Source organism: Polistes canadensis, unplaced genomic scaffold (assembly GCF_001313835.1).
Source record: "Polistes canadensis isolate GaletaPanama2010 unplaced genomic scaffold, ASM131383v1 scaffold_16, whole genome shotgun sequence".
NCBI lineage: Eukaryota > Metazoa > Arthropoda > Insecta > Hymenoptera > Vespidae > Polistes > Polistes canadensis.
Window position 1 is genome coordinate 1387787 of NW_014569563.1, and position 12119 is coordinate 1399905.

Sequence of the window (12119 nt, forward strand, 5' to 3'; positions counted from 1 at the left end):
TACAGCTTACGTTTGCGGTGGAACGACTACTATGGAACCATACATAAATAGGTCATAAACTTTATTATGGAAAATCGTAAGAATTATCCGAAAAAATATCATTACAATTATGTATTACGATATATGTATTGTACAATTGATTTTGAAAATGTTTAATCGCAATAAATTGTCACACCGTTGATATCCTTTGCTATTCGTTTTGTTTTTAATTATTAAAATTATATAAACTATAGTATTCAACTGTTTCATTCAATATTGTTCATATTATTAAAAACAAAGAAATTCTTTATGCGGTTTCCTTCAATTGGGAAACCCTGTATATCTTCAATATCCTTATTTAATATTTTTCAACCCGATTGAGAATCACGTATCGTTTCTATTTATAAATGAAAGTAATCGGAAGAATTTTCTTCCATAGTACATTAATAACTAATAATCTCAAAGAAATTTAATTAACAAGTACACGTTATTTATATAACTGTGTTAACATTGTAAGAACTTCCGTAAATGGTTTCTACGTAAGAGCCTGAGTATACCGAAGAAAGTGTCATAGTATGCAATCGAAAACTTTTAAACCGGACAAGTTCTTAGCTGCTGCAGAAGTGAAAGGAAAAATTAGTTTCGAACTGACTCGCAACACGGAATGTCACGAACGTTGTTGTTTAAAATTATACTTCGTGAATAATTCTTGTATTACTTTCGATACTAAAAATATCGTGAATATTCATAAAAGTCGATGTATAAAAGTTAAACTCATTGAAAAATGTTGTTTTTCGTCATTAATGCGATAATCATATTGTTGTTCGTCAAAATAATGATCGATCGAAAACGATCAGAAAATTTGCCGCCAGGTAATTATTATTTCAAAATAATAATAATCGTGTTACATAAAAAAACGTAATTGAATTAACGATATATATCATTTAAGGTCCGCGAGGGTTACCAATAATCGGAAATATGTTGGACGTTAAATCTTTACTGAAGAAAATACAATTTCACGTACGTGTTTGGTGTTATTTGGCTGAAATTTACGGACCGGTGGTACATTTAAAACTTATATTCGGTCAATCACTTATAATTGTTTCGGGAAGGAACGCTATTGTCGAAATGTTAAGTCGAAATGAATTCGATGGCAGACCAAATAACTTTGAAATACGATTAAGAACACGTGGCGAACGCAGAGGATTGATATTTAACGATGGAGACGTATGGTCGGAACATAGACGGTAATGTTTATCTGAAAAAAAAAGAAAGAAATAGAAAAAAAAATGTATTCATTTTAATTAATATTAATTATATATAGATTCACAGTAAAAACTTTGAAACATCTTGGCTTTGATAAAACAAACATGGAAGATATGATACTGGATGATACTGTATCGTTGTTAAAAATGATCGAAAAATTGGCAGATAAAAAAGGCCCAATTACAGAAATATATGATCTCGTTTCTATCGCTGTTATTGCAAGTTTTTGGTTTCTAATTACAGGATCGAAGTAAGTATATTTAATTTATATATATATAAATAAACGTTTACATTTAATAAGACCTATATTAAATATATATATATATATATATATACATATATTTATTAATTTTATAATATACTTTTTCAATAAATAAATATCTACGATAAATTTAATTATATTTCCTTCGTTGTACGTTCTTCGTCAGATTTCAATTGGATCAAGAAAATCCGAAATTGAAGGAGGTTATCGCGTTAATGAAAGAAAATGTAAAAGGTTACAACACGGCCGGTCGTATAATAAATTATTTACCTTTTCTCAGATATATTTTCCCAAATCTAACAGGATATACGCAAATCCAAGAACGCCATAATCGAATGTGGCTATACTTCAAAGTAATACAGTCAAATATATTGTAATATAATTTTGTTTTAATTAATTTTCATAATAGATATATATATGTGAACAAATGTTTATTGATCATAGAAAATGATAAGGATACACGATGAGACTAAAATACAAAATGAACCGACGAACCTAATCGATATTTATTTAAATGAAATGAAAATGCGGTGCACGAATTTATCTTCACCTTCATGCTTCAATGGTAAGAATATTCTTTATTATTAAAACATCTTATTATCTATCTATATATATATATATGTTATAACATTTCTAGTTTGATTTTACGTGCAAAAATTATACAATAAAATCGTAAAATCTATATCGATCGTTTACAGATGAAAACTTGATCGCACTAATCAGAGATCTTTTCGTTGCTTCGATTGAAACAACCACCAATACCATAGGTTTCGTGATAGCATTTCTATCGGTAAAACAAGATATACAAAAAAAGATACACGACGAATTGGACGATGTTCTTGGGAAAGATATTTTACCACGTCTGGCAAATAGAAATCGGTATATTAGATTGTTTTCTATTTCACAATTTTCTTTTCTTTTTTTATAAACACGATTTATAAATCGTAATTGAATATAACGTAAGTGCTATAATGCGTTATAATAATCTCATTCAAAGAGAAAGAAATAATATGAACTATCATAGTTAATACAATATAACAAATGAATAATAAATTAAGTGAACTAACTGATCTAGAACATAATAGAAATCTAGTGCGATATATTTATTCATAATTACGAATTATTGTTTCTATTAAAATCTCACACACAGACTACCATATTTACAAGCAACTCTTGCGGAAGTTGCAAGAATGGGAAACGTAGGACCGACTTCGGTACCTCATCGTGCTATAAACGATGCAACTCTACTAGGATACAATATAAAAAAGGATTCAATTATGTTAGCAAATTTTATGAGCGTTCATATGGATGAAAATCACTGGGGTGATCCTAATGTGTTTAGACCTGAAAGATTTATCAATGAAAATGGAGAATATTGTGACGATCCTTGGATAATGACATTTGGATTAGGTATTCGTATATATTACGCGATTATTATTTTTATAAATGTATCACCTTATTATACTTTCATTTTTTTTGTATATCTACTAATAATAATTTTCTCTTTTTGTTGTACAGGTCGCAGAAGATGTCCAGGTGAGATTCTTGCGAAAAATATACTCTTCTTGGTAACCGCTTGCATGCTGCAAAAATTTTACTTTGCCATAGCTCCAGGATATCCCGAACCTAATTTATTAGGTATCGATGGTTTTACCATCTCACCCCCGCCGATAAATCTCGTCATTAAAAAACGAATATAATAATCGTGAAAGACTAATAAAAAATAAAGAACCTCAATATATTTAATTACGTAAGACCAATTATAAACGTCAAGCAAACAACAAAATACTATATTATTATATTACATATTATAAATAAAAAGACTGATACACACGTAACGTGCCATCACATAAACGTTTATCATTTGAAATATTGTTATTTACTTCGATCTGCGAGGGTCAGTCATTTTCTTACAATCAATCCATGTTAAAAGATGAACGCATATTTTCAACAAAAAAAAAAAATGTTTTTAAAAGAAAAACGATCGAACAATGAAATTTACCTTTATTATTTTTCTTTTCTTTTAAATACAAGAATCTTTTCAGATCTCATTTTGACAGTCTATTTACAATCGATAGGCAAGTAGTAGTAATAGTAATAGTAAGTTCTTGTATTTACAGGAAATATTCGCCGTTAATGAAAAAAAAAAAAAAAAACAAATTACGGCCAGAATTTTCGCATTTCCCTCAATTATAATCAGCGATACTTGTTTCTACGAAATATGTGTATGGAGTAAACTTGATCAAGATTGATTTACAATACGAAAAAAAAAAAACAAAATAAAAAAGACAAAAAACTTTGTTACTTCTACAACATATATATATATATATATATATAACAATAATATTTCATTCAGCGAAATTGATTCAATATTCGCATTGTCTCGTAATAATAATTTGACCAAAAATTCATAACTATACTGTAAATCGAATGAAATCATTGGAAGACTATAAATATCGCCATTCAGTCGACAAAGTCATTATAATATTTATAATCAGCTTGCTAATTACTTCGTTTTCAACATGTAAATCGAAGATCTATAATATATTATAACTTTTAAATATCGAAATAGCAAAATATCATTATATATTTATATCGAACGAATTGAAAAAACGTTTCAGCTCGTACGTAAAAGCCGCGTAGAAAAATTGGATTGAGAGATTGCTAATTCCTAAAACGATCGTCTAAATTATTACATACGGAAGATTATTTATCAGATGAGATTTATCGCAAATAAATTAATTGTTTTTTTTTTCTTTACGTTTTATATGCACCTTCTTGGTTTTAACAACTCGCAACATACATACACGTATTAATAATAACTAATAATTCTTCCTCCTATTGAATCTCTTTAAATGAATTTAAACTAATCTCGACAGAGAGAACTTTCGCTGCTTGATATAATAAACGTCTAGGACGAATGCAGGAAATAGATAAATGATTTCTACATTGTATATTTTAAACTATTCAAAGATTCCTCTGGTCCACATAAAACATTATTCATCTTTTTCCTTACTTTTTCTTTTTTTTCTTTTTCTCTCTTGCTTTTATCTACAGGTAATAATATCAATAATGTATACTCACAAATATAATATAACAACGAATATCAACATTTTTTTAGGGACGATCGCTACGCGTCGTATCTCCCCTTTTTTTTTTCTTTTCTTTTCTTTTCTTTTCTTTTCTTTTCTTTTTTTTCTCATTGCACAAACGTCCGTAACATTTTCAATGTATCTCTATTTTCTAATCGTATAAAGTAATATAGATTCAAAAAACGTCATTTCTTATATACATTTGTCATGTAGGGAACTTGTCGACAACGTCTAACTTTTGCCTCTTTGTTTTCTTTTTTTCTTTTTTCTTTTAAAGATCATTCACAGCCCCGTGGATCAATTACATTGTCGCTTTGTCATTATCTCTTTCCCCAATTGGCAATAAGTGCAATCTAATATACTAAATAGTGACGGTAAAATATAAAGAGAGAGAGAGAGAGAGAGAGGGGGAGAGAGACAGTAGGACACACGAAATGAGAGAATGATTTCATAAAATAACCAGCTCCCCCATGTCAAATGAAGACAACTATTATCGATCGTTACGTCACGATCAATATTATTATCTTACATAAATCCTTTAACGGACTCTTTCCAGCCATTTTTCTTCCTCCCTCGTCGAAAAAAAAAAAATAATAGAATAAAATTTTCTAGGTCCGCGTTACGGCCGTTATATTTCCAGACTAGATGAAATTCCCCTAGAAAAATACTTCAGGATGAAAGCACCAAACCCAGCCGAGCGAACACCATCTCTTTACGTAGCCGTGTAATTTCCCAATATACGTCGTGAACTATAAGAAAAAAACAAAAACGACCCCAAAGAATTATTTTACAAACAAAGTATAATTTTAAATCAACATAAGACTATCAAAATAATCGATCGTATAATTTACCTGAACTTTTAACAAGACCTCGTTCTACGTAACGTAAATAATTGAGAAAATCGCAGACCGCTATAATCTAAATCGTTAAAAGAATTATCGGTTAATTATATATCCAAATTGTATAGAAAAATATTTTGTAATTAAAATTAAAAAAAAACACACTAACTCGGTTGCGACAAATTTGAGAGATACAATGCCATTGATTCTCTTGATCACCCAGTCTCATGCGATAATGGCATTGCCTTGATGCTTCGAGCAGTGCACATTTTCTAAAAAATATAATGAAGAATAAAGTTAAAATGATTATCAAAATTATTATAGTTCAATCAATATATATACGTACTTAGGAAAGGCAAGTTTGGTCTTATCACTGACAGCCTCGATGAAAATGATTCCATCTAGAACAGCTTGTCGTACTCTCGAACCAATTTCTTTATTAGGAAAATCTAAACAAAGATCTATATCTTCTTTGAACACTCTGGCAACAAATGGATCGCTCTTATCTACGCAAGGATTTGCCTTCCACCTAAGGAACTCCGTATGTACTCTAGGATCTACCTCCAATCCTAGATCCTTACAATCCTTGTCTCTATCCTTTTCACGATCTTTCTTCCAATCCCTGGCTAATGTTTCCCTATCGCTCGGTAATGATGGCCTCTGTTCTTTAACAGGTGACTCAGGTGGTGAATTTTCTCGACCGTATTTTAAATTGAAATGCGACGGCGACCTTTTTGATTAAAAAAAGTTTAATCAATTTTTCGTTAATAACAATTCCTCGCTTCGACTTCATTCGTTAACTCTTTAAGGCACGAAATATTAGATAAATAAAAACGTATACAAAATATACAAAACGTGCACATATAAAAATAATAATAATTCAATATTGCACGTTTACGCATGAAAAAAAAAAAAAGTTGGAACGCACTTTTAATATCACCGTGCCTCGAAGAGTTATAATCCCATATTGCAGATAAAAAAAGAAAAGAAAAGAAAATAATTACCTTCGATGTTTCTTAGCGAAAAGACTTTGTTGGGATTCGTCGTTCGAACTCAAACGACATCTCGTGTCAATCTGAGGATGCAAATGGGGATTTGGCCTTGCCGGTGTCGAAGTCAAAACCAAAGTTTTTAATGCAGTCACTTCGGCGGCTAAAACCTCGGCTTTCATTCGACTCTCCTCCAAAAGACGTTCCGCCGTAGCTTGACGCATGTTAGCCTCCTGCACCATCTTGTGCGCTTCCTATATATAAAAAAAAAAATCCTAACTATACATTTTGCTGCTTGATATTTCATATCGTTTTCTTTTTTTCCCTTTTTTTTAAAATATTCGAATGTCAATTCTCGACACATGACATGACATGACATGACACGACTTGACGACGTACTTGAAATAAACTGGCGGTTAAATCCTCCACTTCGGCTTCGACGTCCTGACGAATCCTTGACAGCCTACCCACTTCTTCATCCTTCAATTTCAATTCCTCGTGTGCTCTCTTCAACTCCTCTTGCAATTTAGCCACAGCGTGTTCTTTCACCTCTGCCACGGCTCTCCCCCATTGTGCTGTAGTTGGCGAGGGTGGATGATGATCATTTGGATCCTTTATTACAGAACTTTCTTCTTCCTTACCTCTCGTTTCAGCCTACGTTCGGCCGAGATATTTATTTATTTATTTTCGTTATTAATTTCAAAAACAACAACGACAACAACAACAACAACAACAACAACGAATCTTTTCAAATATATTTTTAATTATTCATTATTTCCTATTAAAAGTTTCTTAACAACAATATCTTCATCTAAATATCTTAATACATTTAAAACAATGTTAACAATGATTTTTTAATTATTTTTACCTGAACATTTTTCCTAGACGATATATCTGATGATGATGATGATGATAATGTTGACAATGACTTCGACGATGACGAACAAATATCGTCCCGTTTAGTCGCTGTATCTTCTTCCATAATATCGTTTATTTTCTCTTCGCCCAACCTAACATCCAAATTAGTTATCGTCTGAGTAGCAGGTACCTGAATCTCCGACTTGTACGCATGCGTCTTTAGGATAGACTCGGTAGGCTTCTTTTCGTTCATTGTCGTCGGACTTCGATGCCTCGTTAAAACACTGTGTATCTTGTCGTTGTATACGAAGAGCGAATTCGATTTGGCTAAACTAGAACTAAATTTAAAGAAGAACGAGTCCGATTATACGAAAATGTACTAAGAACTTTCGAAGCAAGTAATTTGTTTTTTTTTGCAATAATAAAATCCTTAAACATTGCAAAACATATTTATGACAAGGGAAGATCAATATTTATACGTTCAAAATGACGTTAACGAAAGTTAGAAATTTCTGTCCGTTAACGACATGGCACTTCAGTCAAATTTATATTTTTAATATATGCTTGTTGTTTATACTTTAATTAAACACAATGATTTATTTTATAGTTTTCTTTAACTCTTTGAGATACGGTGAAATTTAAAAGTGTCCCACCTCGTTAAATATTGCAATAACTGCATACACATAAATTTATATTTTTCGGTAATATCTTCGACAATTAATGTTACAAATGTAATTAAACTATTACTCTTTTTTCTTGTTTACGATGTTACATTATGCGATACCTGTATTAATAAAAATATATCAATATTTGTTCCATTAAAAACGCATTAAAAAATCAATGCAACGTGTAGGGCTATTTGAAATACTGTGCCGCGAACAGTTAAACGTGTACACCAAGAAAATATTGATTAAAAAAGTAATACGAGGTGTAAATCGAAAAAAACAAAAAGGGGCACTCTCGTTAACATTCGGCTAACCTGTTGTTAAGAAATTTGTCATCTTCGTCGAAGAGACTGGTAGGTTCTTCCTCCTCGTCCTCCCTCTTGTTCGCGTATCCAAATAAATCTGTTGCAGCTCTTGCAAGATCGGATTTAAGAATCGGATGAGGTGCATGTAACGTCGAACCGATCGTGCAATCGGCCTCGTCCGGATAAAGTTCATCTTCATCTGTAGTGTATTCCTCGTCTCCAGTAGTACCGGTACTTCCGGCTCTTCGGTGTTTCGTTGTCAATGGTCGATAGGCGTACTCATTTGAAGAGGCGGAAACCGATTCGTTGGATTCTATCGATTCCGGTTGCTGTTGTTCCTGTACCGCCTTCATCGCAACTTGATACGTTTATAATACAGTCTACTTCGTCTCTTTTCTATCTGCAACTTTTATTCAAATAAAACACATCATCAATGATTATTTTTATCTTCATCGATAAGCTTAACGAAGAAGAAGAAGAAGAAGAAAGGGGAAGGGGTTTCTTATTTCGATCGTTATTAAATTTCTATCCACTAGAATATAATACGATAAGTGCTTTTTTTTCACAACGAAATTGATATCAATTTAATTATTAGCAATAGAAGATCGAATTACATCCCTCTTTTTTCCTTTTCTTTTTTTTTTGTTTGTAAAGTAAGAGAAATTCGATTATTTACTTATCAAAGTATCCACTGTTTTCACCGAAAGCAATATCGTAAATTGATCTGTGTATATGTGCACGTGTGTGTGTGTTTTTTTTCTTTTGGTTTGGTTTTAAAACAACGATGACGCTTATACGTCAGAAGAAATAATTTGTCATTCGTGACAGGACGTGTTGAGAGGGAGTAGTATCATAGTCTCGCGTGACACGGATCCACGAAATCAACAGAGAGACTGGACGTATCCGGTCCGACTATTGCATACAAGCGTGTGCTATGCACAATGATACCCACTGTACACTATCATCGACCTAAATATTTCGAAACTTTCACGAACCATCTCTGTTAAGACGTACCTACTACAAATTCCTTTTCTTAAATTCCTCGATAAAGGAATAAACTTACGATCGTGATTATAGAATAAATTTCGTATCCTTTTTTTCTTCTTTTTTTACGATAAATATCCAAAAACATATAAGATATAAGTTAAATAATAAAATATAATATAAAATATGTTTTTCACGTATATTCGAATATACGAACTATTTTATTAACTAATTAAAACGTTTTCAATATAAAAAAAAAAAAAATCCATCTCTCTTAAATTTCTTTTCTTAAATTACTTGATAAAGGAATAAACTAACGCGATCGTGATTACAAAATAAATTTCTTTTTCCGATAAATATTCACAAAATTCGAAGATAAGTAAAACAATAAAATAAAATATATAAATAATATAATAAAATATAATATATATAAAACACATATTATATATGTTTCGCGTATATTCGAATATACGAACCCATTCTATTAACTAATTGCAACGTTTCTAATAAAAACTAAAACCTTCGATATTTCGTGCGAATCGGAATAAAACAAAAATACCATGACCGAGATATTTCTTGATCGTTAAACGCGAATCGAGTAATCCCGAGTTGAGCCGAGATACGCCAAGTTGGAAACCTCGATATCTTTCTTTCATTCTCTCCTTTGCTAGAGATCTTACATGCACCACCTCTTCTTCTTCAAGATCTACAACAACAACAACAACAACAAGCACAAGTGCGATGTCGCTTGCATCACGTCATTCGTTCTCAGTCATTCGCATTGCATAAACGGTACTTGGGAATCAACCGGTCATAGCATTCCTTTTCTATCTTCCTCCCCCCTTCTACTCCCACACTTTACCCTGAATTAAGTCAATTAAGAAACGAGGCGTAGTTAATTTTCTCTCTCATCTATCTATCTATCTCTCTCTCTCTCATTTTCTTCATCGTTCTTTAGTCTTCTAATTGCCACTACGTTTTTTACATCTAACGAGTAGGAAAAAAAAAAAAGAAAAAGAAACAATTAACTGATTTTTGTTTCCATTAGCGAAATCAAAACTAATTCCGCTATTTTAATCGGGGGAGGGGGAGGGGGAGGAGGAATTCATTCATTTCATACAACTCGAACGAAATTAACGATTTTTATAAATAAAAACTAACTGGGAGGATGCTTTAATAATAAGGGCACGAGTAACAATTTTTATTGTTAATCGAGATTGTTCTATGTTGGTACGTTTTTCTTTTCTTCTTTTTTTTTTTATTTATTTGCAACCATGAATGCCACGCTGTTAGATCGTTACGCTAAGATGGCTCATGGCGGATCTGATAAATTCGTTCTATTTTCTTCCACTCCTTTTGGCGTTGATTTAACGACGTTACTAATCGATCTTATGTTAGTTAGTTGAATTCCTTGGCGCTAACTCACGATGAAAGGTTTACCCCACCATACCATAGTAACCCTTTTTTTCTAAATAACTAACAATTTATCGATGCTATCGACAAAAATGATTTCGTTCATAGCTTGCTTCGAGTATAATCACAATAAACGACCGTAAGCGTTATATTACTCGTTGTTCTACAATTTTCATGACAATCGTTATATTTTTATTATTATTATTATCGATTATCGTATATCTATAGTTTCACTTTTCGTGATTTTAATCAAATTAATTTGTACGATATCACGTAACAGGGAAAATAAGCAAATCGCGTGCTTTCACGAATGAGAATTTTTCATATATATATATGCATACATTTATTTATTTATTTATTCTCACGATTAAAAATCGTATAGAATTCTATAACAATTTATATAAATCAATTGGGAGGAATTAATTCGTTATTAATTTTAATCTTTCGATCTTTTCAATTAAATTCGATACGTTGTTTCATTTAATTTACTTTTTTTTTTTTTTAAATAATAATAAAGAAAGAATGTTTGTATATATTTCCGTAAAATTAATAATGATATAATACGAACGATTTTATTGATTGTATTTTTGTTCTCTTTTTTCTTGCTGAACTCGTAGAAACAATCAGGTATCAAAGTACGAAGTTTGAATTAACAACAATAAAAGAAAAAAAGAAAAGAAAAGAGGAATATTTTTTCGTCTACGTGTCGATTCGAACCAAAGTATCACGCACATCCAACCCACCTCCTTCCCTCTACGGATCGTTACAAAGTGTAAAAATCACTCTTTATGCTCAATATTATTTTCTACAAAAGCACTTTGTTCGATACGTTTGTTCCACAAACGAAAAGATCACGTACGAAAGACGTATGCAATAATATAACGGAGTCATCGTTGAGTGCGCACGAAGATTGAACTAAAACTTGGAAAATTTCATTTAAGAAAGAAAAACAAAAGAAACAAACTGCTAAGTAATCTCTCAGAGTTACTGGCAAAATCCAAAGATTCATTCATTTGAAATTCCTTTACGCTCGGTAAAACAACCAATGGAAAGATATACTGGAATATTTTCCGATCGAAACTTTCAATTTTAGTAATTGAAACGGTTATATATATTAACTTAATTCATTTAAAAAAAAAAAATATACATTTGAAGAAAAAAAGAAATAAAATAATAATCTGTCAATTTTATACGTGCTTGATAATCTTACACCGAATACATAAGAGAATATAATCTCTAAATGTGAATGTTAAAAATTGTCTCGCATCTGATTTATCTAAAAAAATAGATTTGAAAAAAAAAAAGATAGAAATTAATTTGTCAATTTATCTTAACGTTACGACCGACGAATTCGGAACGGAAGCAAACGTCACAAAATTTTGTACGTGCTTGATAATCTCACAACTGTAAACGAAATTTCTCTTCAACTGAATGTATCTCTAAATGTAAATGTTGAAAATTTGTCTC

At 31.2% G+C, this 12119-nt stretch overlaps 2 protein-coding genes across 5 annotated transcripts in view; one reads left to right on the forward strand and one right to left on the reverse strand.

Moving 5' to 3' along the window:
• Nucleotides 1-814: 814 nt before the first annotated feature.
• Nucleotides 815-3723, forward strand: LOC106793595 (methyl farnesoate epoxidase-like). The gene is made up of 7 exons (XM_014760645.1): nt 815-851; nt 929-1226; nt 1304-1495; nt 1656-1860; nt 1952-2072; nt 2206-2386; nt 2658-3723. Exons 1-7 carry the CDS (start codon nt 815-817, stop codon nt 3205-3207), a joined length of 1584 nt encoding a protein of 527 aa, XP_014616131.1. The 3' UTR covers nt 3208-3723.
• A 934-nt stretch (nt 3724-4657) lies between these two features.
• Nucleotides 4658-12119, reverse strand: part of LOC106793631 (guanine nucleotide exchange factor for Rab-3A-like) — a 28933-nt gene continuing 21471 nt past the window's right edge. For all 4 annotated transcript variants that reach the window (XM_014760740.1, XM_014760742.1, XM_014760739.1 and 1 more), the window contains 8 exons: nt 8265-8661; nt 7296-7623; nt 6827-7081; nt 6443-6681; nt 5785-6168; nt 5608-5710; nt 5451-5517; nt 4658-5348 (listed from right to left, as the gene is read on the reverse strand). In XM_014760740.1, coding sequence (XP_014616226.1) covers nt 5269-5348; nt 5451-5517; nt 5608-5710; nt 5785-6168; nt 6443-6681; nt 6827-7081; nt 7296-7623; nt 8265-8608 — 1800 coding nt within the window. In that variant the 5' untranslated portion in view covers nt 8609-8661 and the 3' untranslated portion in view covers nt 4658-5268. The remainder of the gene's footprint in view (nt 5349-5450; nt 5518-5607; nt 5711-5784; nt 6169-6442; nt 6682-6826; nt 7082-7295; nt 7624-8264; nt 8662-12119) is intronic.